Source organism: Pagrus major, chromosome 22 (genome assembly GCF_040436345.1).
Source record: "Pagrus major chromosome 22, Pma_NU_1.0".
Classification (NCBI taxonomy): Eukaryota; Metazoa; Chordata; class Actinopteri; order Spariformes; family Sparidae; genus Pagrus; species Pagrus major.
This window is the reverse complement of record NC_133236.1, coordinates 19,698,947-19,724,515: the sequence shown is the minus strand read 5'-3', so window position 1 is coordinate 19,724,515 and position 25,569 is coordinate 19,698,947. Positions and strand designations below refer to the sequence as shown.

Here is a 25,569-nt window from a genome sequence, read left to right as displayed (position 1 = left end):
AAGCTTACTGGAAGATACTGTTAGCGATGCTGGCTCAGGCATGTGTGAGCTGACCAATCAGAGCAGACTGGGTATTTGGGAGGGGGGGCCTTAAAGAGACAGGAGCTAAAAACAGAGCTTGGGAAATACAGTGCTGCTGCACTGGACAGTATGAGAAAACTGATGCGTTGTTTGAGCATTAAAGCATGTAGTAAACCTATTCTAGTAGCAACCCAAAATAAAACTACTATGGACCTAAATCTGAGCATATGTCTCCTTTAAAAAATATATTTTGTGTGTGTGATAGCATTCATTTAACGCAGGGTAGTGTGTTGAGAGACCAACACATGGTATCTTCTAGAACAAATAACTGCACATTAACTTGTCAGCAAAACAAAAAAAAGAAAGAAAATATGTTTTGAATCACAGAAGAAAAATGCCAAAAAAGCCCCAAAGAATTTCTGAATATTTTAAGAAGTAAATAATGGTCGACCCTTGCACACCAACAAAAACAACAGCAGCAGTTAAACTCCGGCAGCCAACTCATTAAAACCGACCGCAACTACTCGGCCTCTGTTGCTTTGCACCAGCTCTTAGCTCACAAAACACACGCCAGATGTGGAAATGCATTGTGCATAAGTGGCTGAGCACCACTGGTAAGTAACATCTGTGCCATACAGAGCACAGTGGAACTGGGAGTGAAAACTCACGGTGGTAGAGAGTAAATTAAATAGTTGTCTCGTTGTGAGATGTTGCACAATTAGCACCAGCAAGATGTTCTCTCTCCATGAGTGCACTTTATGTGTCAAGAGAAGTCTTTTTATGAATAACAAATGGTTGTCCAATTAGCACTGACTAAGCATGACTTAGTAACTACACTATGACTGTGCAATTTTAAAAAACAGAACGTTTGTTCATGCGTATAAATCTTGCTTGGTTATACTGTTTGACTTAAAGCTAGATTCAAATATCGAAGATTAAAAAACAATGAATCTGAATGTAAGTGTTTGTTTCTTTTTACAATATCTTGGAGCTTTTACTATAGCCTCTAAATGTGCCCTGCTGCAGAAGCAGAAACACTGTCTGAGTGAAAAAAGCCAGAAAAACACCCTGCTTTAATTGTTTGTTTGCAATACAGCTCCCTTGGCCCTGAGCCTCAACGAAGCTAAATCAAAAGTTTTTGAAAAAATCTTATCTCTTTCTTTTTTTTGGCAACACAAGCTTGTTTATGACTCTGAAGCCTGTTTTTCCCCCGTTACATGTATCGACCTTTTTTCACCACCAGATGTGGCAGAATATGTCCGGCTAAAAAACAACCCTCCTGCAAACGCCGAGATCTCACCATCAGATAGAAAAAGAAACAGAAATGAAAAGACAAAAAAGGATTACAATGTGTTATTACAAGACCTTTAATCGTGGCAATGTCGACTGGAAACAGACAACAGCCGGTTGTGGGAACTCTAAACAATCTACACCCTTTTTTTTGGGAATCCGCGGTGATGCTGCTGAGTCACAAATGAGGCGCGCTATAGATAAATCTGGAACAAACACAAAGAGCTGGATGCATACTCACGCCTGACTGCACACTCATCACCAAGCCAGATATTTTAGACTGCTGGTGAACCAAATCTTAACATGTATTTTTGCTGCCCTGTCATGATGTTAGTCATGAAAGGTTCTTTTTCTACCTCACAAACTAAAAAGCAGCCCTTATGAGCACCAAGGGTGAGCAACCCCTGCTCTTACATGCCAAAAACATCTCTGCTTTATATGTTTAACTGTTCAACACGAATACAAAAAAATGGTTCATGAGTCTTGAAACCTGCAGGATTTCTCCCACTCTGGGTGATTTCACACTGAGCGTCAGCTATCTGCTTGTTTTAGGTTTCATGCTTGGGTGTGCATGTAGCCACTGGAAAAGCCTGGAAGCTGGAAGACCTGCAATGTGCTCTATCAGAGTTGCACAGAGCGGCAAGCTTTAACCCCACGGCCAAGGACACACATGTGACACACATACACACACACACACACACACACACAGACACACACACACACACACACACAAAAGAATCACATCTGTGAGGAGGCTGAATGAGGTTACAAAACAGTGAGTCAGAACTTTAGAGATTTTAGAGAACAGAACCAGAACAACTGGGGAATACACTTGCTAACTTAAGAACTAGAGTTCTCATATCTGTATGCTAAATATAAAGCTGGAGCCAGGAAACAGTTAGCTTCGCTTAGCAAACAGTCTGGAAACATGGATAAACAGATAGCCTGGCCCCATTTAAACCATAGACTGTATAAAAAACATGGACTTTTTTGAAACATTGTGATGATGTCACAGTTTTTAAATCACTTTTCTCAGCTCGATTAAAGTTTTATTAATATAAAACCTCCATGGATCAAAAAAATCATAAAAGAAAGAGTCGTTATTGACCATTTTCCAGCTTGAGTTGTCCTGTCGACAGTTTTATGATGGCGGTCTATGGGGAAAATGCTTGTTGGGCTGCAAGGGAATTTCTTAATTGCAATCCAACAAGTGGCCATTGGGCAAAATTGGAAGCAAGGCTGAGCGGTGCCACTGTATCCAGGTCTTAATAGTAGATCCAGTTAATGTCAATGCCTGACTCATGACTCCTGGCTGATCCAAAAATTGGCAAAAAGTTGGAGCGCTGTGGGTGGAGGTGAGGTGGGTCGGATGAAGCGTGGGTTGCTACAGCTAGCAGCTAGCTTTCGTTCAAAGTGCCCGTGCCCTTAGTTATACATATCATTTGGCCTTGAACTTGGAAATTATTTAAAGTGACCAAAAGCATTTCTTGTACCAGGCTGTAAACATGTTTATTTCTGCTGTGAAATTGGCCATTTGACAATTGACTCACTTTTGGAGCCAGCCTCAAGTGGTGATTCGAGGAACTGCAGTTTTGGGGACTTCATTTTTCTGCCTTAGAGGTTGCTGCCTGGTCCAAACTTGAAAAAATAAAATCAGTCTTTCAGCAACTTTGTAGATAACTCATTTCATTTAGAGGTGCTTGTAGGCAGACTTTATCTTATCTGCTCTGTTCCTGCTGTTTTGCTAAACTAATCTGCTGCTGGCTCTGGCTTCCTATTTAGCATATCCTCATCAGAGTGGCATTTATTTTCTCCTCCAAGCTCCAAACTCCAAGCAAATAAGCTGATTTCCAAAAATGTCAAACTATTCCCTGATCAAGTTATCCCCTCTGTCTTCTTGTGGTTTCTTACATTTTGAATTACAGGAGAAAATAAAACAGCATACATGCGTGCGGACACGTGCACGCTCACATGCAGGACGCCTGTGGTGTGCATGTGTGACAAGCGAGACATGTGTGGGGGGTGTGGATGAAGTTCAGGGTGGAAGAGAGGAAAGGGGAAAGAATGGGGGCAATGGAGTGAAATGAGGAGACAAAAAGAGGGATCAGAAAAGAGCCAGTGAATTACTATAGAGGACCAGAATTCCTTTGAGTTCGTCATGTGACAGAAGAAACAGATTCAGGAAAAACAGCTGCTGTACTCTAAAGCGCAGTGAGGAAATGAAAAGAAAGAGAGTCAGAGGGGAGAGACGGAGAGGGGAAGAGTGAGAGACAGCGAGAGGGAAACAGGAACAAATTTTTATCAAATCAGTTTGCGAGCCCTCTGCGGAGGTCAGCGGAGGAAGATGAATTGCACTATCTGGCAGCTGGAGCTTCCTCAACGGCATGAAATCTCTTCAACAGAGAAAAACATAATGATTCCACCAGGAAGCACAGATTCATGCCCACACAGACATATGAGTACTGTATACAGCACATAAACAAGGATTGAGAAACATAGTGCTCAATTACTACCAAACTAGGTGTTCCTCTGTCTAATGTGATTATTTATGAAATGTAATGAAGACTGGGAGCTCACACAGAACACTAAATGATGATTAAAGGCTCTAATGATAAAGCAATATACTACCTATGGAGTGTGATGGGGTTTTATTGCTTCCTGGCAGGAAGTGTTGGCTCAGGGGCTCATCCAGCTGTGAGAAAGACTTGTGTCTTACGGGTGATGGCAGTAGATTAGTGCATTCCTCTGTATATCGTTACAAGTTATAACTCTAATCGTAACAAGGTGTGTGTCCATGCGTGTACGTGTCATCCACGTGTGGGTCAAAACAGAAGAGCTATTGATTATGATGCATCTAGATCCAACATCGCATCTCTCTCTGCAGCAGCAGCCCTTATCAGAGTTTGCTCACCGGTGAGCGCGGCGGTGATGGTGCTGCAGGTTTTGCCCTGCAGAACAAACAGACTGCATAAAGAGGAGCCTGTGTGGTGCTAAGTCTCACACTAGAGTGAGGGATAGGAGAGAGAGAGAGAAAGAGAGAAAAAATAAAGGTCGTGAAAGCATGATGATGATAAAGGACAGGAGACAGAAGAGTGATGCTCAGTGAAATGATGGAATGGAATGAGAGACCTACAGTCCAGAAAGTTAGGGAGTTGTAATAGCTTTCTGGATAGCCTTGTCAAAACTGAGACCATGTCATAAAATATTTCCACAGGGGGAAAATAGCTGGAGCTGCGCACAATGTGCGACTGTGGTCCTGTGAAGCGTGCTACTTTTCTCATGGGCCCTAACAATAGACCTTTATGGGACTGTTACACTGTTCTGTTTGAGACAAAGAGGTGTGATTTCAGCACAGGGATGGTCCATTCCAGGCATACAGCATATTGTCGCCACACATAAAGGTCAGTGGCTGTCAGTTAATTAAGATATAGCACGTTAATGTGATGGATTCTGTTGGTATTAATATGTATTTTAGACCACATAATACAATCAAAGGATATGAAATGATTCAAAATGGCAAACCCCCACAATTCCTACCACAAATGTATTTGTAAAATGTATGAAAAGAAAAACTATTATGCTTTTTCATTGTGTGTTATATAGTTCCATATTCTTGTGCATGTGAAAGATCTTAAAAACTAAAAAAAAAGGCCAAAGTCCACACCAGCAGACGCTCCTCTCTCCCACAGAAAACACTGCTCCTGAAACGCCTCGTCAGTAGTCCCCTCTTTAATTCTGTGACTTTGTGACATCATCATGTCACACATTAGCATCATTTATCTGTAGACTTAATTTAGCACAGCTGCTCTGTTGTTGTTAGCGGTGCTGGCTCAGACGTGTGTGAGCTGACCAATCAGAGCAGACTGTGTATTCAGAAGGGGGGTCTTAAAGAGACAGGAGCTAAAATAGAGCATCTCAGACGGAAGGAGGAATATAGTGCTGCAGCACTGGACAGTATGAGAAAACTGGTGTGCTTTTTGAGCATTAAATCATGCAAACTTATTCTAGTTGTAACCCAAAATGAACCTGAAAAATAAGCATGTGTCTCTTTAAATCATGTTTTTTTTCTATATTAAGAAAAGTAGCTGCAGTATGTTCCTATGCAAAAACCCAATCTTCCCTTTTTTACATCATTTGATAACAAATGAACCCACACAATGATGTACTGGAGCAGAATATGAAATGGTAGCCTACAACCATTCCAGTTCACTTCGGGAAATAGCAAATCCTAGTCGATAAAATAAAGTATAATTCAGCTTCTCTGTCAGCAAAAAACAGACATGCAACAGTGCATGAACTGGAGGAAAAACAAAACATAAAACAAAGTCGAAAAAGCTGCCTCCACAGTAACCTCCAAACATAAGTAGTAATGGAAATTTCATAAAGAGACATATTCAGCAAAAGCTGTCAGAGAAAGTCAAAAACAAGCTGGTGCCTGAGTCAGAAATGTTTCTATATTAACAGGAAATCAGACCAGGAGCAAAGCTGGTCGTAGACACATCGTGCCCAAATGCCCGGCAGTTTTCCACAAGTGTCCAAACGCTGATTTACTTAAATGAGATAATCGCTTTAGTCTAATTCACCTAATACATCATCATTATAATCATATTTGGGTAATATTTTGCTAACCTAATTACTACTTTTAGGAATAAACTCTTCCAAGACATGACTCTTCCTCTCCAAATTTAACTGTTTTCCATTCACAGCAGCGCTGCGCAGATACATGTATAGTCTGGTTGCGGTACTTACGTATGTGTTGTGTGTCTTTGAGCATGTGAGTTCTTTCACATGTATACCCAGACTCCGTGAAACCCCAAATCTCTGACTAACTGCACAGTGGATGGTCGCGGAGCACTGGCCTCTGTGCCTTCATAACATGTTACATAAATACTCATTTGACGGAAACTGCTGTCAGACTCCATCTTGGTCTGCAGGGCTGGTCAGTGCCAGGTTAAACCGCTGCTGGACCTGGATGCTGCCACGCCTTTGTTTTGTGCTCAGTTCTTGCAGGATATGCGTGAGTGTGTGATAATAGACATGTGTGGTTTGAACATTTGATTGCATGTGCAGTGTGTGTGTGTTTGTGTTCGGTGTGTGTGTGTGTGTGAGAGATGGTGAAAAACAATGACAGAAAAGGCAGAGAGAAAAAGGTTTGTGTTTGTGTGTTGAAGAGAAGAAATGTGTGTGTATGAGTGTGAAAGTGTGCAGGGACATTTTACAGTGCCCATTACCAGAAGCCACAGGATGTGCGTCTGCAGCAGACCACCTTGTACCCCATGACATCACCATAGTGCCTCCTGAAACACCATACACACATGCCTGCACGCATCCACATCCACACACACACTTCCTTACACGTTATTTTTTCCCTACCCTCATCAGGTGCCAAATAAAGTGCATTTGCCATGTGTTGAGCACATGTCGGTGACCGTGATCTGCCCCAGTGAAGAAGAAGAAGAAGAGAACTTCGACAAACTTTTAAACAACGGCTGAGGTATCACGCATCATGTTCGCATAATCAAAAACACGTCCGCTGTGCTGTCCACACTGTAAGGCATCGTGACGGAAATAAAAATGTTTTATTCGGCTGAAGTGAACAATGTAAATGGAGTGACAATGTTTGAACAGTTTGGTGATAATGCAGTGACAGGCGTTTGGCACTTCACTGGACCACAGTGGCCAGAAAGAGAGCAAAGAGCAACAACCGAGCAATAAACAACAGATGGCAGCTCGCACTTCCAAGAACAGCAAAACAGTATTTATAGACAAAGGCTTTGAAAGAGGCTGTGTACTGCGGTAACAATCGGGGCATTTTAAAATCATTCCAGCATCATCATGAATCAAATTTGAGGTTGCAATCTGAAAGCGAACCACAGTGACCACCGCCAACAATGCTAATCATGTCCAAATATGTAAATCAAGATAGGAATGAAGCAACTGTGACTTGATTGAGGAAGTAAAGGCAGCATGGCTAGTTCCAAATTAGGACTTTGTAGGTTGAGTCTTGCCCAGAGTGCACCACGGACACCTGGACACCATTATTATGTACGTGTTTCACTCAAAATATATAACAAGGCAACTTCCCGAGGCTACATAAAGCGAAGTTTGGTTAACTGGTTCAATCCGTGGCACAATCTGACTGTGTGATGTAATAGTTTATAGAAGCATGAACTATGATTCAGCTTGAGAAATAGAGGAAGTTGCATCCTGACTATTTTTATCACCAAAGTGTTTCTTGCCTCAGAGTAGATATCTGTTGGTCAGCGGGTCATGAGGGGCCATAAAATTCAGATTTTGAGCTTTTTTTAAAAAAAAAAAACACAACAAAAACCATTATAACATCGTTAAAGAATGTAGAATCGTAATTATTTGGCAGACTTTATATTAATGGGTGAGGTAGCTAAAAAGCATGACTCATGTTAGAAAAACAAGATTACAAACTGAGACAGACAAGCAAAACAGACTCTTCCTAACGACCCCATAAATGCCTTATCAATGCCTGACCAATCACTCTCCTCCTTCCTGCAATCTTGAATCTAAGCCTCTCCAAATGGAGGATCTTATCCAGCTCTCTCATCCACATCTCAAATGAAGGTGCAACATCAGACTTCCATAATCGCAAATAGGATTTTTAGCCAACGCATTACACAGATATACCATCCACTTGTCACTACCAGGGCATAATTCAAAGCAGCATCTCACATTGCCCCCAGAATGAAGATTTTGACATTTTAAGACGAGTGGGGCGAGTAGCGTGATCTTTTAGCATGAATACATTAATTTTTTTTATCAAAAGAGTGCTTCATCTTTACTGAAACTGGCACTATTCATCAAATACTTCTATGCCCTTTGTTGTGGCCCAACACATGCACGGTAAGCTTCTAAGCATGACTACATTTTGTCCATTTCACCTTCACCCACTCCTGGGCTTTTTTGTCCGGCACTTCTCTGGCACCCAAACCCAAACCACAAGCTCTAAAGGAGAAGCAATGAAGAAATATACACCTATTATGGGTCATTAGGAGCCTCATTTTCTTCATAAAGTAGGTTTCCTTGCAGTGCCACCAGAGTGCCAAGTGTACTCCTGCTCTGTTTCTGTTTTCAGAGGCAGGCGGAGTGCTGAAGGTGCTCAGTCTCCCTCTGCCTCCGCTGTGTTAATATCACATCTTGGTTAGAGGCAGCACACTGAAACCCTGTACTGTACTCTCGCAACAGGCACCCTGCTGAGCCCAACATACACACACACACTCTCCCTCTTCTCTTTCACTCTCCCACACACATATAGCTACTGTACACATGCACGCAAGGCAGAGGCAAACAAACACAGCATCCACACGCTGTTGATTCATGCTAATACTGGCGGGTACAGCTCCACGGTGTTAAGGTGAGGGAAACTCTCTCACCCTTGACTGGCCTCTTGGAAAACGTGGGCACGGCTTCAAATTCGGACCAAACACTGGCTCACAGAGAGAGAAATAACTAGCTTTCATTCATAAACACCATCTGACGGGCAGCTCATTGTCATTTGAGGGCAGTGATGATGATTAACTCTCAATCGCGGTCGGGCAGTGTGGCTTTGAATGGAGAGCATTCATTCATGGTGTATGACTGGCATGCGCTAATCTAGTGTTTGCACCTTTTTAAGACAAAAAGTGTGAGAAATAAATGCTCCACCGAATATTTAGATGGTGTGGACAGTAAAAAGACAGAATAAAAAGCCATCATGCGTCCACACCCAATTTGAGGGAGCTGGATCCAAGTTACATTTCAGACCTCAATATGTCATCGACATTCTAGAGACATCAGCACGAAACCGTGCAACAGCACTTGCATTTGTCCAACTGTATTTGCGGTCACTCATGGTCATTTTTGTCCTTATGCTATTGCGCACAGTTCACAAACTCAGACAGTCTGCACCGGCCTGTAATCAATGTGTCATGTTGCTTTCAGCTCTGCCTAAAAATACACGAGCAGAAATCTGTCCCACTCGTTAAGACTCCAGTCTGGTAGATGACATTGTCAGAGGGATTAAAGGAAAGGGAGAGACAAAGATAACGAGGGAGAGAGGAGATAAAAACAGGCTAAAAGTAAAGGACATCCGGCTAATGAGGAAACAACGCAGAGGAGGACGGTCTACTCTTCGACCTGTTTCCCTAAAACGCATTTAATATTTCAAAGCACGGAACATGAACTTCTTGAAACGCCTGGTTTGAGTGGTGTGGCTTTCCATCTCTGTGGGGCAGCCGGGGAATCTGGGAGTAGTTTAGTGGGAAGAACATGGGCCCGGTTTCTGCTGGTCCCTCAACCCCTGTATTTAGACCAACCCACTGGGATCCTTTACTCTTATAAATAGACAGGCAGTAACTTGTACACCACAGTCTATTTTAACATATGTTACTGACACATATGTGACTGAGCAATGTGTGTCTCTCCATTAATGAAGAATGACTGGTGTGGAGTAACTTTACTGCAACCTTTCAGAGGGCTTTTATACTCTGACAGCCTGTTATATGTTGCAGATTAAGATTGTACGAACAAAACATGTGATCATTTAACTGTAAAGCAAGGAATCTCTGTCTGTATGCGATTAGCCTATGTGGAGAACTGTTTATCCAATCTACTTCACACTTGACAGGTGTGTTGCTGAGGACCAAAGGAAGTGCAGTGTAGAATCTGGTGCAATTTCACACGTGACATGTTCAATACTAATAAATTATAAATTAACAGCGAATACCGCTCTGTCCAGCAGCGGGGGTGTGGCTTAATTTGTTGTGTCACACATACAAGGAGAAACTCCACATTTTCTTTTCTCTAATCTCCAACATACACACATGTTAACATTATGAATAACAGAGAGCAATGTGCCACCCTATGTGATCTCATGGGGAAGCAGAAGTAAACTTTGCAGTGGAAAAAAACAAAAGCAGAAGGTTAAACGAGCCTGGATGAGTGGGGAGGCACGTTCAACACAGGTTTTCTATTCTCCAGCGAGAACTGGAGGAGAGATTTAAAATATTTTGTAAACAGCAGTATGCTAGCTTACCTTAGCCTCAAGGGCTAGAATGTTTAGCATTGCTTGGCAGCACTGTCAGCTGCTCTGGGATTTTTTTTTCTCCTTGCATATTATAGACTTGATTTTTAATCAACCAGCGGGTTAATTGATCTTAATTTGTGTTCAGTTAAGTAAATATAACTTATGTAAAACTAAGAAGAGGCTCACTTTCTCATTATCATGTCCAAATGCTGCTATTTACGTGCAATGAATTGTAGTTGACTGGCATGTTTTCGGCGCTGGATTCTTTTGTTTAACTACACTAACAGGAAACACCAGGCATATAATTCCAACATGGTGCATCACGGACACGAGAAATAAACAAAATTGTACTTGTCCCTGATGTTTTTATTTTTTTTCTTAATGTTTTGTATGTTTACTACTCACTGAAGCGCTCCGGGCTGCTGTCTGTGTGTGCAGGATCCAGCTAAGCATGGCCTTGAAGATCGGGCCTCTCTTTAATTTAGCAATGTGGGCTGGGCTACGCTAGCTAGCGGTTAGCGGTTCGCTTTAGCCCTTCAGAAACACCTCATTAGAACAGAACGGCTAATTATAGACAGGTCGACACTAAGCTACACGCTAGAGCCACTATGCATAACAACCCGTTATGAAACATACGAGAAAAGTTGTTAGGGTCATCTTCAGAGGTTCAGAGACACTAGTATGAGGAAGATGGATGTTCGTGGCTTCCAATTATGGTTAGCTGGCCTGAAGAGACTTAGGTTTTGTTTTTAAAGTGAATATAAGAACAGAGGAGAAACAAAGAAAATTAAAAATAAACAGGCCGGTTGATTGAAATGGACAGTCATGTTAACGGATAATCCCCAAAGGCTGTGATCTCATTATAACTTAACTTTCATCTCTTCTTTTACTGTATTTTAAGATTGTATTCAACTGTGTCCCCTGAAGCCAATTTCACAAACAGACATAAACAAAAGTACATATTTTTTCTGTCAGACAGTGAACAGCAGCCATTTAAACCCACAGATTATATGACTCTGTCAAATATGTCTTGCCATCATAATTTACAGCAAGTCTTAGTAGACTGCAATCAGCAGTGTTCATACCAAAAACAAGTTGTACTGCACTAACAGCAGAGCTGGAAAGTAAGCAAGAACATTTACTCAAGTACAACTGTATACTTCTACTCCACGGCATCTCAGAGGGAAATATTGCACTTTTTACTCCATTTTGTCTGACAGATTACTTTTCAGTTGCTTTTCAGATTTTAATTTTTCATACCTGCCTTTCCAGCGAAAACTACATATCTCCAAATGTTTGTGATAAACTGGATGAAGGATGAAGTATTCCTTCATGGATTGAGAAAATTCTCTTACTTCTTGAGCAAAACAAACTTTTAAAAAATCCTCTTGGATTAGCTTGAAAATCTATCATCACAAAGCTGAAAACAGGATGTTTTTCTGAGCTCATGAAAAGCTTAGTTTATGTTGTTCTCACCAACACATTCTTACTCCCAACTCATCTACTTTACCAGCTTGGTCAGTGGTCTCAAGTGAACTACAACACTTTACTTACCCTTATGGTGTCTGTTCTGCACGTGACTGGCTCCAGGGTCAAGTTAGCGGTAATAAATGTGCAACATTTGGTTAGACTTGAAAAATAAAGCTTGCTGGCATAGCCTATGACATACTATGACTTTTGGACATATTAATGTGTAAATGTTGTGTTTTGGTTAGGTTTAGGCACAAAAACTACTTGGTTAGGTTTAGGCACAAAAACTACTTGGTTAGGTTTAGGCGCATAAACTACTTGGTTAGGTTTAGGCGCATAAACTACTTGGTTAGGTTTAGGTGCATAAACTACTTGGTTAGGTTTAGGCGCATAAACTACTTAGTTAGGTTTAAGCACATAAACTACTCAGTTAGGTTTAGGCACATAAACTACTTGGCTAGGTTTAGGCACAAAAACTACTTGGCTAGGTTTAGACGCATAAACTACTTAGTTAGGTTTAGACGCATAAACTACTTAGTTAGGTTTGAGCACATAAACTACTCAGTTAGGTTTAGGCACAAAAACTACTTGGCTAGGTTAAGTTAAAGATCATATTTTGGGTTAAAATAACTACATTCTGTCATGTAACGTTACGTGTTACGTAAGTTATGTCATTTACTTACATTAAATTAGTTACGTGACATAACTTTAACACAATCTTGACTCTTTCACACACTCAGGACGTGAACTCTGGTGTCCCTATTTCTTTATACTGGTGCACCAGAGGGGTGCTTCAGGAAGTAACACTAGAGGGGTAACAACAGTGTCCAACAAAGAAGTGACAATGAGCTCAACCTTAAACATCTATTACAGTAAACTGCAACATACGCATGGATGCAGCAGTAGTATTACTCTAAAACATCCCATATAATAGTAAAACACTGACAGAAACCATTTTACTACACAATGAATACTTTTGCTTTTGATACTTTAAGTGAATTGTTCTGATTATAATGACTTAATAATACTTTTACTTAAGTGCGTTTTTTTATTGCGGGAATTTTACTGACAGATTCAAATATAAGGTTGTGCACACTTGAAATCACTGACAAGGTGATACTCGTGTACACTAGACTCTCTCGCAGATAAAACGTGCATGAACAATAACACATGCACATGAACGGGCACGCCAGTGGGCAGAGGAAGATACAGAAGAGCTTAGAGAGACAGTGGTTTTGAAATCCTGCGGTTGAGTATGTAATGGAACTGCATGTAGTGATTAGAGACACAAACGTTCCAGCTGGCAGTGCCACACAGCCAACGCACCCAGTGGCACTGCTCCCTGCGTGTGTGTGTGTTTGTGTGAGTTTGTGTCGCACACGTCCACTGCAGTGTGTAGGACAACAAAGAGGCTGCATGTGTTTGCTCAGAGTTTTGCTGTCCAGGAAAGAACTTAAGTGGAAGCTTCTCGCAGCCATGCAGGAGAGGAAACAGGAGGAGGAGGAGGAGGGAAAGAGAATACAGCGTGGTGAGAGAAGCGATAGACGGCAGGAAGATGTAGAAAGAGAAAGTGGCATAGGAGCAGATGGGGATGGAAAAAGACAGCGAGAGGTGGGGGAAAGCGAGGCTGGGTAAACAGTAGAAGAGAGTGTGGCGATTCTTGGGGTGAGAATGTGCTGTAAAGAATTAGAGCAGCTTTCAGCAGAGTGATGGATGGATTTACAGGACAGGCAGGTCCAACTGGCACAAATGCGGTGCAGCCAAAGTCAGACTGGTGCTGCAGAAAGGTGGTCAAGGGCCAAGAGTCAGGCAAGTTGTTCTGGGCCCGGCCAGTGGAAACACTACACAACCAGGATCTGGGCCAGTGAACCAGGCCAGACAACTGATGGCTTTTCAAGGGGTGCAGCAGCAGCAGCACTGTGTGTTTAAGAATCAGCCCTGAACTACAGAGCTACCCAATTAACCTCAAGCTGGGTTTATCTGAGGTCTTCACATGACGTTTGACCTCTTGTGAAAGTCTGAAGAGATACTAGTGTACTTTGGTGAGCAACATTCCTGAAGTTCTCTGCTTGGTCGCAAAGTAACAAAGGTGAAACCTTTGAATTTTAGTCCATCGTTCTCGCTTTCAAACACACACACACACAAGTTAAATGCAACCATCATTCTCCAAGCATGTAATTAACACCCTAACCACGCCCGCTGGCTTCTCTGTTGAACCAATCCCCTGCTGAGAATAAGGACCCAACCTCAGTTTTGACCAGGACAGGAAAAAGAAAAAAAGTTCTTGGAAGCTGGGCGTTTGTTTGTGAGTCTTTGGATAAAGACTTTGTTAAGTTTGGACTGTGTTGCTTTCACTCAAGATGTCTCTATGAAGCATCTGGAAAATGCGGTTTCTCCGACAGACCAGAGCATTTGTACAGTTATGATTGCAGCTTAGAACTGCAGCACTACATACTGTACGTCCTTGGCTGCGGCTTTAGCAGCTGAGGGAGCTCGGGGTAAACATGAAGAGAAAGTTCATAAGTGTGACAGGTGGTGGCAGGATGTGGATTTTAGCACCGACCCTCACTTTTTTTGGAGGCGGGCATAATGTCCCGTCAGTCACATTTTGAAGCCCAGAAGGAAGGTGACACTGAGAAAAGACAGAGAGAGGCGGTGGGAGACAAAGGTGCACTTCAGCGAAGGAGAGCACATTTTGAGAGAGAGGTGTGAGATCTGGCTGAGGTGAGATTTGCTTTCCGCGGGGGACGACCACATTCCATCTGAACATTTCAAAAATGCTTTTCAGGGCCGTCCTCAGAGCGTCCGCCCTCTTCTTTTGCCATTAGCACATTGATCCGTCTCAGCCCAGACAGGATGAAATACCTTTTTTCTCTAAGGATAGTTACAGAGTTGCATCTGTTGCGAGCAGGGACAGGAAAAATCGCTACTGATAATATTAAGATGTAATGTCTTTTGTGATGTGGAATGCTGTGCATAGCGCCTTAGGGATTTAGAAAAGACCTGGGAGTTTCCTCACGTCATAAAGTTACAGAAAGAGAAGGAAAAAGTAAGAAAATTGGTATTAATCTATATCAGACTTAACTACAAAAGACATTATGGAATATTGGCAGCCGAGAACATATTTTTTTGCAGATTTCCATCCAAACCCTGCTAATGCTAACATCTAGCACTGTCTCTTGCAAAAAAATGAAAAAATAACCAGAAGTCAGATGTAAAGGCTACCCTCAAGGGTGTCAAGGCCTTTGGTTATCATTTTTTTAAGTAACTCAGACATTACTTCAGGCTGTTGCCTCCGTTATAGAGATATGTCTTCCTGACTGACAGGCAAGAAATAAAGACCTGTTGCATAAGGCTCTGTTTGGATGGGGGGTTGGGAGGGGTCAGACCACATCTTTTCAAGCTTTCCTCTTTATTTAACTTGGCCCTCAGATATGTGGAGTGGCTCTGTAAAAACTATCTTCCTCTAAACAAAAATAAATGCATTCTTTCAAGCTTGTGTGAAGAGTTGGTTTTCTTGTAAAATACCTAAAGCTGGAGAGCAAAGCACAGACCAGCCCTAAGACTCGACTGAGGAAAATGTAGCAGTGCGATGAAATAAAAACGGAATGTATAAAGTCATTTCTCGCAGCAGATGCGTATTATCAATGAAAGGATTCAATCTTTTATGTAAGCTGTACAAGCTGAAAGATCGTGAATGTGTGTGTTTGTGTGTTCTCCCCGTCTTCCAGGATCCTGGCTTCATGGAAACATTGTTTTAACACTCTGTAATGGTCCAGTTATATTTCCTCAAAGACCAACTGGGGAGCTTTTAACTGTTTAATACTGTACATGCATGCACTCGCACGCAAAGAAGTATGAGCAAGAAAAATACATACAAATTAAGTTTGTCTTTAAAATTTTACGTTTGGGGCTTTTTTTTTTGGAGCAAACAGGTCTGTGCAGAGCAGATGAAAGAGCCCCATAATCATGAGGGCTGAAAATGATAATCTGTGTTTTGGTATCGTTTTACAAAAAGGCAACTCCTGACGTCTTTGAAGAACCCACACCTGACGCCGCCCCTAGGCCTCAGTCCTGACGTCTGGAAAAATAACATTCAGCAAGTGATGGGATTATCTGTGCAACCTGTTGACTTCTTTCTACAAGTGAAAACAAATAGAGCTACACTGGGTCATTAATTTATCAACTAGTCGGTTGAAAGACAATTAATCACTATCGATTAATCGTTTGAGTCATTTTTCATGCAAAAATGTCAAACATTTGCTGCTTCCGGCTTCTTAAATGTAAGGATCGGCTGCTTTATTTGGCATTCTGGTTGTAAATGAAGAGTCTTTGGGCTACTGACTACCGCTCTGCGTTCATGTGGTGACGTAGAGAGGAGGGAAGAGACTGTTCGGTGCACAGCAGACAGGAAGGTGGCTAAAATTACCCAAAACGCTCACAGAAGCTTCAAGTGTTAACTGTGTGAAAGCATAATCCGTGAACATTCATTGATTTCTTAGCCGCACCACTGACATATGTTCACCTTTTAGGTTGATATCACACACTTGTTAGCCAACAGCTGCCTTTTATCAGACAGGGACCAGCAGTAGCATTCATTTCAAGTCATGTTTCTGGTCACATAGAGAATCTAAGTCTAGCATTCACTCTTCTTTCGGCCTCTTTTTGGTGTCCTCCATATCCTGAAAGTAATACTTGGCTTGTTAGCTGCTAAATGCTCCACTACATCCATCCATCTGCTGGTTGCCAACTTTGTCTGTCTGACATTTGTAGCTGGGCAGGTGGCGTACAGCAGGTTTATCAGAGCTTTTTGCTGAGAGCAGCTGTGTAATGTGTGGATACGACGCTGATGAGAGTGGTGACAGTGAGAACCTTTACAGTGAGTTAAAAGATGATAGACCTTCCACAGAACAGAGTTTAACTGCACAGTCAGATGATACTATAACTCTCTGCGGGTTCATCCACATAGCTGACATAACGAACATAGTCCTGTGATCCATTGTTACTATAAAAATATTAATTATAGTTGTTTTAAAGACTTCTGACATACTCCGGTATTAAAAATACTTTTGCAAATAGCCTCAAATTCTAGAAAACATTAGACAAACTGGTTTTCTCATTCAGCTCAGCTGAACCAAGGCTATATAAAACTTTAAAGTGCAAGGCAATACATTTCCTCCAACCAGCACATAGTGGTTTTAACAACATGGGCTGGGCATTGCCGCTCTATCTGCCCTGCTGTATATTTAAGGCTGCTATTTTAAACCTCTATATATTTTTTCATTGCCATGAAACGAGGCTAACAGACAGAGCTGCGGTAAACTCACTCAGAATAAAGATAGGCAGAGTTGCTTGAACAAGGTATGTGTCCCTGACCACCAGGCAACATGTTCCCTCTTAACAAGTCCCATAACAACCAATTACTTGGCTTTGGGCTTTGTGTTTGCCACCCTGGACTCTGAGGAGAAAGTCAGAACACAGTTACTGAATCAAATTGGAAAATAATTGCTTGACTTCTGTCACCACAAAGACCTGCTGTTTGATGACAAGTGTACATGTGGCCAATGGAACGGAAACGAGAGCTCGACTTGTTGGGTGTTCTGTGGCAGTAAACAGAGGAATGTGGAGTGTTTCAACATTTGCCAAAGTAAGCAAAGAAACTTCCCAAATAGGCCAACAACTCCAGGGCACAGAGATACGAGCAAGGGCAACGCTGATCCAAAAATCAACAGCCCTCACAAAACAGACTGCAATTATTCTGCTTCTAATTCTGTCATGAAAGGACCTGGATTAAGATTATAGGTCTCATCCTTCTGGATGAACAGGGCAGAGCTGATTGAGGCAGGGCATTCAGTTTATGTGCAATAAGCGGACACCTAATTTTCTCACAGGGCCTCTATTTATCTTGGCACAAGATCTTTTTCAAATTATGGGATAGTCGTCTCCTTACAAGCATCAGCCAGGGTGCCACCCAGTGGCTGTGGGCCCTGAGCCACCCACCCATTCACGCACCACCGCAGGAGCTGACATAAAAGTCACCACAACCAGTCATCATCAGTGTCTTGGCAACCCCTTGAAAACAGCACTGAGTTCCCCAAAACAACCCCCTTCTGAGCGGATGTACTATGATGTCTTCACTGTATGGAGTACAAAAGGCTGAAATGAAAAGACTCGAGCTCAGAGCTGTGTGGCACGTCGCTCAGTTTTACATCGTAAAGTTGGGATATAAAAGCTTTCAGAGAAATTGCTTGCTATTTTAGGAAATACACTTTTTTTCCTTGCCAAAGGTCATGTATTTTCACTCAAGGAATAGTTAAGGAAGAATGTATGTGCTACATAATGAATTAATTTGCTTTCTGAGAAATAAGATACACAGGGCAGAACGATACCAGTCCCATATCTGTCAATTAGGTTTATGTGTTTACGTCAGATAGCTTAGCTTAGCATAAAGAAACAGCTAGCCTGGCTCTGTCAGATAGTACAGCTACAAGCACATCTAGTGTTCAGATATAAACAAAATATACTTGGGTTTTCAAACCTTTTTCAATTGTGATTAATAGAGAGGAAGTTCATACATTTGCAAAAGAAATAACACATCTGTGATATCAGTCTGACCGTCGGAAAACACTTAATCCTGTCCTGAGATGTACCATATGGCTGACAAGCAACAGAAACAGTGTGCAGACAAACAACACAAATTGTTTAAAAGCTATTCAAAAGTGAATTATTGCGTATATAACTGAACACAATCTAATTTTTTTTATGACAACAGCTCCTATGGCCACTATTTATATGTCTTAATTTGATCTATCCTTTGCAGTCATTTGTCAAAAGCAGAGTAAGGCAGTATACATCCAGTAGCACAGCACAGCACACCACGTCACAAACCATTGCCCGCAAATTTATCTGGGATTTCTCTTGGGTTATAACCATCATTGCTCAGAAAGCCTTGAACAGCAGTCCACAATTTAACAGCGTTGGCCCGTTGTAAAATTTTTTCTCCATCTGCTCTCTTTTTGTGTGGTGAAAACAAATGCACTAATGGAGGATAATTACCCTGTGTTGTTTTAGTGTTTGCCCGTCTCTCTGGAGAGGGCAATAGCAGCCTCTCAGGCATGGAGATGCTAATAGGTAGTGCTAATTGCTTCTATTATGTAATCACGGGGTCAAGATGCTGCTATTTTTCAAAATGATTTGGTAATGCAATAACCCAGAAAACAAAGGAATGCATCATTTATCATAACAAAAAGAGAAAATATGCGTGCCCATTCACCGCATGCAGAATCAAGTACAATCATGAAATATGAATCTAATTTCAGCTTTTGTTTTGATTTAAATCCTCCAGTTAACATCACGGAGTATTTCTTTCTTTGGTTTCCGTTAAAGAAAAAAAACAGTTACCCATTTATTGACCCCTAAACCCAATTAACAAGCTGGCATGCACGTTAGAAAGCAGGTAAATAAACAGAGCGTGGCCAGCCTCCGCACAGAGGGAGGGCGGCTTGTTTTACCAACCCAGAGGGAATTACGAGCCGTCTGATTGTTTTGGCATTTAGGCTGGATGTGACGCCAGTTAGGAGTTGTTTTGGGGTCTGTCGGAGGCAATGCTTAGTTTTGCTTGACACTTCCATGAGGACTAATATACTGTAGGTGGAGGGGAACATAAAGGAAGTAGGTCAAGTAGTCCAGCCTTCTTCTCCTAATGAGCCTTGTCAGCTGGAGGTGTCGGATGGATGCAAAATATAATTCTATCTTCAACCCCCCAAAACATGAGTTTATCTCAGAGCAGCAGCCTTTAGTATTAAATATAAATGTACCTTTGAGCTTTGGTTTGCCACGTCTGCTCAAACGTTGCACAAAAATTGAAAGGAGTGAAGGAATAAAAGGCCATTTTAAGTATTTTTCCACATGGCCAACTTCACCCCTGAGTCAGACTGGTACACACCTGGCAACCCTGTTAGTTGTTTGAAAATGCTGAGTGACAGCTTGACCAGCACTGGCCCGATTTCCATTTTACTTGACACTTCGGTAAACTGACTGTGTCCCTTTGGTCGGAGCACTAAAATTGTCAGTTTGGGGAACAAAATCTGACTAGATGAAATAAAGACCCTGTTTTTAATATCCTTTAACAGGAAGTGGGCGTACTGGTGTGAAAGGAGTGGCGAGTTTGCTCCAAAAATCACACTTACATGTCTGGCTCGCTCAACAAAGCTCTTCTGCATGTGGGTAGTTTGTGTCCATTTCCTCGCTGCGGTATGAGTGTCTGCGTGCGGAGGTATAAAATACTCTTGCGACTAAATATGTGTTGTAGTCACATCTGAGCAAATGAGGGCCGCAGGTCAGATTTGAGGTTAGTGGGACAGTTTGTGACTTCAATGGGCTCTGGCTCAGAAGGCTGAGCAAATACAGGGAAAGTGAAAGTTAAGTTAACGTGATAAAATACGACTATACATTTCCCCCCAAACAAGTAACTATATGGTTTGAACACTTTCAAACACTTCATCACAATATTACATATATTTAGATAAAGATAATGGTTCCTATTTAACACTGAATGACCTCTGCAACATGTAAGAATTTGAGCTGAAAACGTTCAAAAATGTCTGTGTATTGTGTTAGCATGCTAATCAGCTAGCCCCATCCCATCCCAGTCCAAAGCTCTTGTGCTAGTTCCAGTCTGGACTGCTAGCTACACTGCTAATTGAGCTAATTAGCTATCGAATTAGCGGTAACTCAAGTGATACCCCCCCCCACACACATTTTTTTTGTTGTATGAATTCCACACTGCCCACTTCTTACATATAGCACCTTTAAAAAACAGTTGTGCGTATTCAAGCTTGTCTGCACATTTGTATGAAAGGTCCCACCGGCGGGTCTAGCAGTGCTGAAGAGTTTAAGGTCAAAGATGTCAGTCTCTATCCAGTCAACGACTTGTTTTTGGCAAAATGCGACGCTGACTGTATGTTTAAGTCCGTCTGTCAGAGGTCTGGTACAGCACAAGTGAAGCTAAGTGTATTTGTATTGTTCACGTCAAGCTGGAGGCTCGCACGCCCCTTTCTTGGCCTTCTCGCAGCAGGCAACCTTTCACTTTCTCTCCCTGCATCACTTCCCTCTCCATCATCGCTCTCTCTTATTCTTTATATACATGTGAGGTTTATTTGTAGCACCGCTTCTACCAAGTGGTCACCAGCCAATCTAAACATTATTTAAAATTTGCTTTCATCCACTTCATGGCCGGCATTGCAGTAAATACAGCAGAAACTGAAGTGAGGAGAGAAATTACCTTGAAGCTTCTTCTCTGTCCAACACATACCTGTCTAATCCCTGACACCGCCCGGCAGTCTGCAACTCGAAACACTCCACCGGCCAGTTTCTGGCAAGTTCAATTTATGAGTGCTTTAAGGTTACAGAGTTCTTTTGAGAAGCGCAGCGATGTCTAGTGAGAGACTGACAGTTGCACCAAGTTCGTTCAGCAGTTTATGATTTATTACGGGGGCAAGATCTGTGTACTTTAGAGTCCTTAAAAGCACATTACATCCATTCACATGTCCAAGGATTAATCCTGAAGGTTACCTCTCAATAACTGTAAGATTTGAGTGAACAGAAAAACTTGAGATCCTCCCCCACTGTGTTGCTTTTGGGCTCCAAGGAGCTACAAGAGGATTGGGTGCAATATCAAAGAGTGGCAAAACTCATTTTCCCATTAGTCACATTCCCTGAGATCATGACAGTACTGGGAGTCAACTAGCATTTGAAATGTCAGACGCGCACAGGCTTCAAACCCTGGCAGGGTCCAGTCATTGTTAAATCCTTATTATATGTCATATTTTCTCTCATATTTCTGTTATAAGTTGCATTTTACCCAGAAATGGAGACAGTTGCTGCTATAAAAGACTCCAACGCTGACTACTAAACACAGTTTTAGCTCCAAGCTGGTGTTCCCTGACCTGTGAACAGTCAGGGTGGCCTGCGGCGATGAAACGAGCTGTCTGCCTCTCTAAAAATAATTTATTTAACCGTGATTCAGTCAGAGGCCTTCCGGCTCAGCCGAGTCAAACGTCGAGAGGGGAATCACTGCGGCACAGACACGTGTGGTTGTGCATTCACGCGTGGAGACACGCGCACCTTTGCAACACAGACACGTCTCTCAAACGGAGGGCTTTTTTTTGGCAAAGTGGTCGGAGGTAACATCAGTATGCATGTGTGAGAGGGAGAAAGAGAGTCGATGATGGGGAAACACACGGTGGCGAGCGAGGCTGTCGAGCCAGGTCTAAAAAGGTCTGCACGTTTCACTGACTGCAGCTATACGTTGAGTGACACCCTCAAACACCGACCTCCCCGCCGGCCCAAACAAAACAGGGTCTGTTCCCTCTGCGCACACACACACACACACACACTCGCGCAAAATCGACCCACTATTCTCTTCCCCACACACACACACACACACACACCCACATTCACTCACCCCACCAGGAATCCTCACCTTCATCTTGGCACAGTGCAGCCAAAAGTAACACAGGTCGGCTCAAGGTAAATAAATCAGCTAATCACTGGATGCTTACAAGAGGTTGGTAGCCTGCCTGTCACACACACATACAGTATGCATACAGTACACTGGAGGGTTATTAATGCTGCTCTTTATTTTCTCATTAATTCCAGTCGAGTTTCCTCCATATAAAGTTTGTTGGATTTCAGCTCCCCTGACTCACCCAGAAAGCCTTTCCACTCATCGATCCATGACACCGAGACAGAAAAAACCCAGAATGAAGAGACAGAGATGGAGAGAGACACAGTGTGTCTGCAATTGACAGGGCAGGAGGTGACGAAGAGAGAAGCCGCGGAACGTTTAGTTCTCTGCGAACAATAACTTTCCTCCTAAACTTTCGGAAGAAAAAGCTCTCCACCGTCTCTGCTCCCCTCTCACGGATTCTCACAGAGGTGCCGAATACAATAGGCTTCTTCAGAATGAGGGCAATGAGGAGACCACATCTGAGGCCTGTACATACCTACGACTTCTTCTCAAAATCCTCCACAAAAAGCAGAAGTCTTCCTTTTTTTTGAAACTTGAAAAAAGTTACCTGAAATGTATTACTCCATTACTGAAATCCAACTTGTGAATTACAAAAGCTCTTTCTCCTTCCCTCGGCAGCATAATGAGCATTACTCATGCACATCCCAGCAGAGGTGCTACAGTGTACTTGTGTCGCTGTTACATAAGGAGGCCCCCCTCCCCAAGTCGAGCACAGAGGAGCTAGGCCCTCAGGTTGGGCCCGGACACTCATTCATCTTCTCACAGAGGGATTCCTGCGCCTCAAGGTCCACATATGTGTAAGTGCTGATGAGTTATGCCAGCGCATTCATCACTGTCCCCCTGTGGTGTTGCAAATGCAGGTCTGTTTTGCTGGTGTCCTTATCTGCGCTAATAGTGCACACATCTGCCTCGTCCTGTATGATGCAGGGGCTCAGCTGATAACTTAAGCTCGTGTGTGTGTTGTAGCACTTCTCAGAAACAGAGTGCTTCCTAGTGAGGAAGTGAGTGTGAGAGACATTAGAGCTGAGTGCGGCGCATTAGCTTTGTGCAATCGCTCTCAAATAAAATGAAGCGGCATCGACCGCTGCGATTTCTAAATCACATTAGGTTTGCGAAGTTTCATCTGAGTGCTTTGAGTATATAGTGTCTGCAATCAAGTCACCCTCTCTGTAAAGCTATGAAAACTGTCTTTTGGGGGGATTTTTCTCACCTGCTGCAAGAACTACATGTAGACAAAACGTGCGTGTTCATCCTCTTGTGACACAAATCAAAGGATTTCTTGACGTACTGCGCAGCTGCAGTGTGCAAGCATGTGTGCGTGAGATTGTGTGACTCTGTGTTTGTGTGTCCACACTCAGGAAACCAATCTGACCCCAGGGATTAGTGGCCGACTTGGTGAGTGACTCTCATTCTGTTCCAGATGTTTATCACGTCATAAAGGCCTCGAGCCTCGTGTGAGAAATAGGTAGGAACACAACCTCCTTTCAGCACACACAGACACACGCACGCACACGCACACGCACACGCACACGCACACACACACACACACACACACACACACACACACACACCAGCTGTGGCCCAAGTTTCAGCAGTGGCTGACTTGTTGATAAGAAATCACCTCTGTGTGTGTGAGTATCAGCAGCACATGTGAACCCACAACCACAAACTTCCTCTCTTGAATCTGATACATCTTATCATAAATACTGATGCTCAGCACGAGCAGACAGATGTTGCCACACATCTGAAGAAAGCAAGTGCATCCCCTACAATATGTTAAAGGAGCAGTGTGTAGTTTTTATGCCTAAACAAACTCTCTTTGTTTTCATGACTGAATAAACAAACTGACCTTAAAGGGCAACACAATTTCATACTGTTTGACTTTGTTTTTCATTTGGCGGACCCTGCCACCTTTCCAGCTTCAAACAGTGTTCTGGGGACCTTATTTTCCTCTGCGAACAGCTTGTTTATTCAGTTATGGAAAAAATAAATATTTCTGAGTTTGTATTGCTGCAAATATTCAAATTCTCAGTTTGAATTCCTTCTACAAAACTACATAATGCCCCTTTAAACTGTTAACCCAGCTCTTTGATGCGAAAACAGTTGGGCCACATGTATCATTTATAGAAACATCACGCCTCACATCACATACCACGCTCGGCTGTTTCAAAACACCAGCATAAATCCTGCCTTCGGGACATTATTGCGCCTCGTTCCAGCGGTGCCAGCCGTGCGTAATGAGCGCCGTACGTGTGGCTGGAGCGCACCAGCTGGCCGCGCAAGGAGAGGTGTCAGTCATCATGCACATACAGTATCAATCTTAACAGTTGCTACGCTCTTGTTACCATAATAGATCCCCAAAGCGCGCCGACATGTCAGAACTGATATTCAGATGGTTAGAAGAGGAGCGCATTCCTCTGGTTTTGGTCTGAATAATTTGGATTTTAAACATACTCTTACTCATAAGTGTCAGTCTGCTGTTGCGTCACATAAAGCCGTTCTGATGCTCTGAAGATTAAGAATGATCATGGCATATCAATAACTCATCTGAGGTGAGTGAGGTCGAGGGGGGACGCTGTGGCCTCCGGTGGATTTCATTAAAAAAAAAAGAGGACTTTTGCCCGGCGCTGAATGAGAGGTGCACGCCTCATTGCCTCTGATTTCATGTTGGATAGACTATCCTTTACGCTTCTAATCAGAGCAGGGCGTCTAGACATGCTGAGCAACTTTTTTTGGATTCAAAGGAATCTCTTTGATGGTGACGCGCTTCAGCCAACAGGGCAAAATGAAAAGTTCTTACCGAGATACTGTCGGATGTCCAGCAGGATTTTAGGGGGTCCTCCGTTCAGCTGGTAAAAAAGGGAGCCGAAACAGAAGAAGAACAGCGTAGCCATGCAGAAACCATAACCTCGCAGGGAAAATCGCAACGGTATAGCAGAGAGTAAGCTGTACTTTCTGTTGTTTCGCTCTCTGATGTGGTTGGGAGTCTGGTTGTTGCTGTGAAGGGGACTGCTGCTGAAATTCTTCATCATCTACTCCTCACAAAGCGCCGTGGAAAGTCACCCATCCGCCTGTGGAAAGTGAAACTTGTCGCCTTGAGATCATTTGAGGCGGACAGCCAGTGATTTTGGAGACGCGCAGGCGAAACCCAGCTCTCCTCCAGTGCCGCAGCCACGGGGTTGTTTTTTGCGCACAGCGTTTCGCTTCTGCTCGGTCCACCTCG

At 42.7% G+C, this 25,569-nt stretch overlaps 1 protein-coding gene across 1 annotated transcript in view; it reads right to left on the bottom strand.

The window, feature by feature from the left end:
- The window catches only part of usta (uronyl 2-sulfotransferase a), a 61,919-nt gene extending 36,350 nt beyond the window's left edge, over positions 1–25,569 (bottom strand). Inside the window, exon 1 of the mRNA XM_073492849.1 lies at positions 25,147–25,569. Within this exon, the coding sequence (XP_073348950.1) occupies positions 25,147–25,378 (232 nt within the window). The 5' untranslated portion in view covers positions 25,379–25,569. The remainder of the gene's footprint in view (positions 1–25,146) is intronic.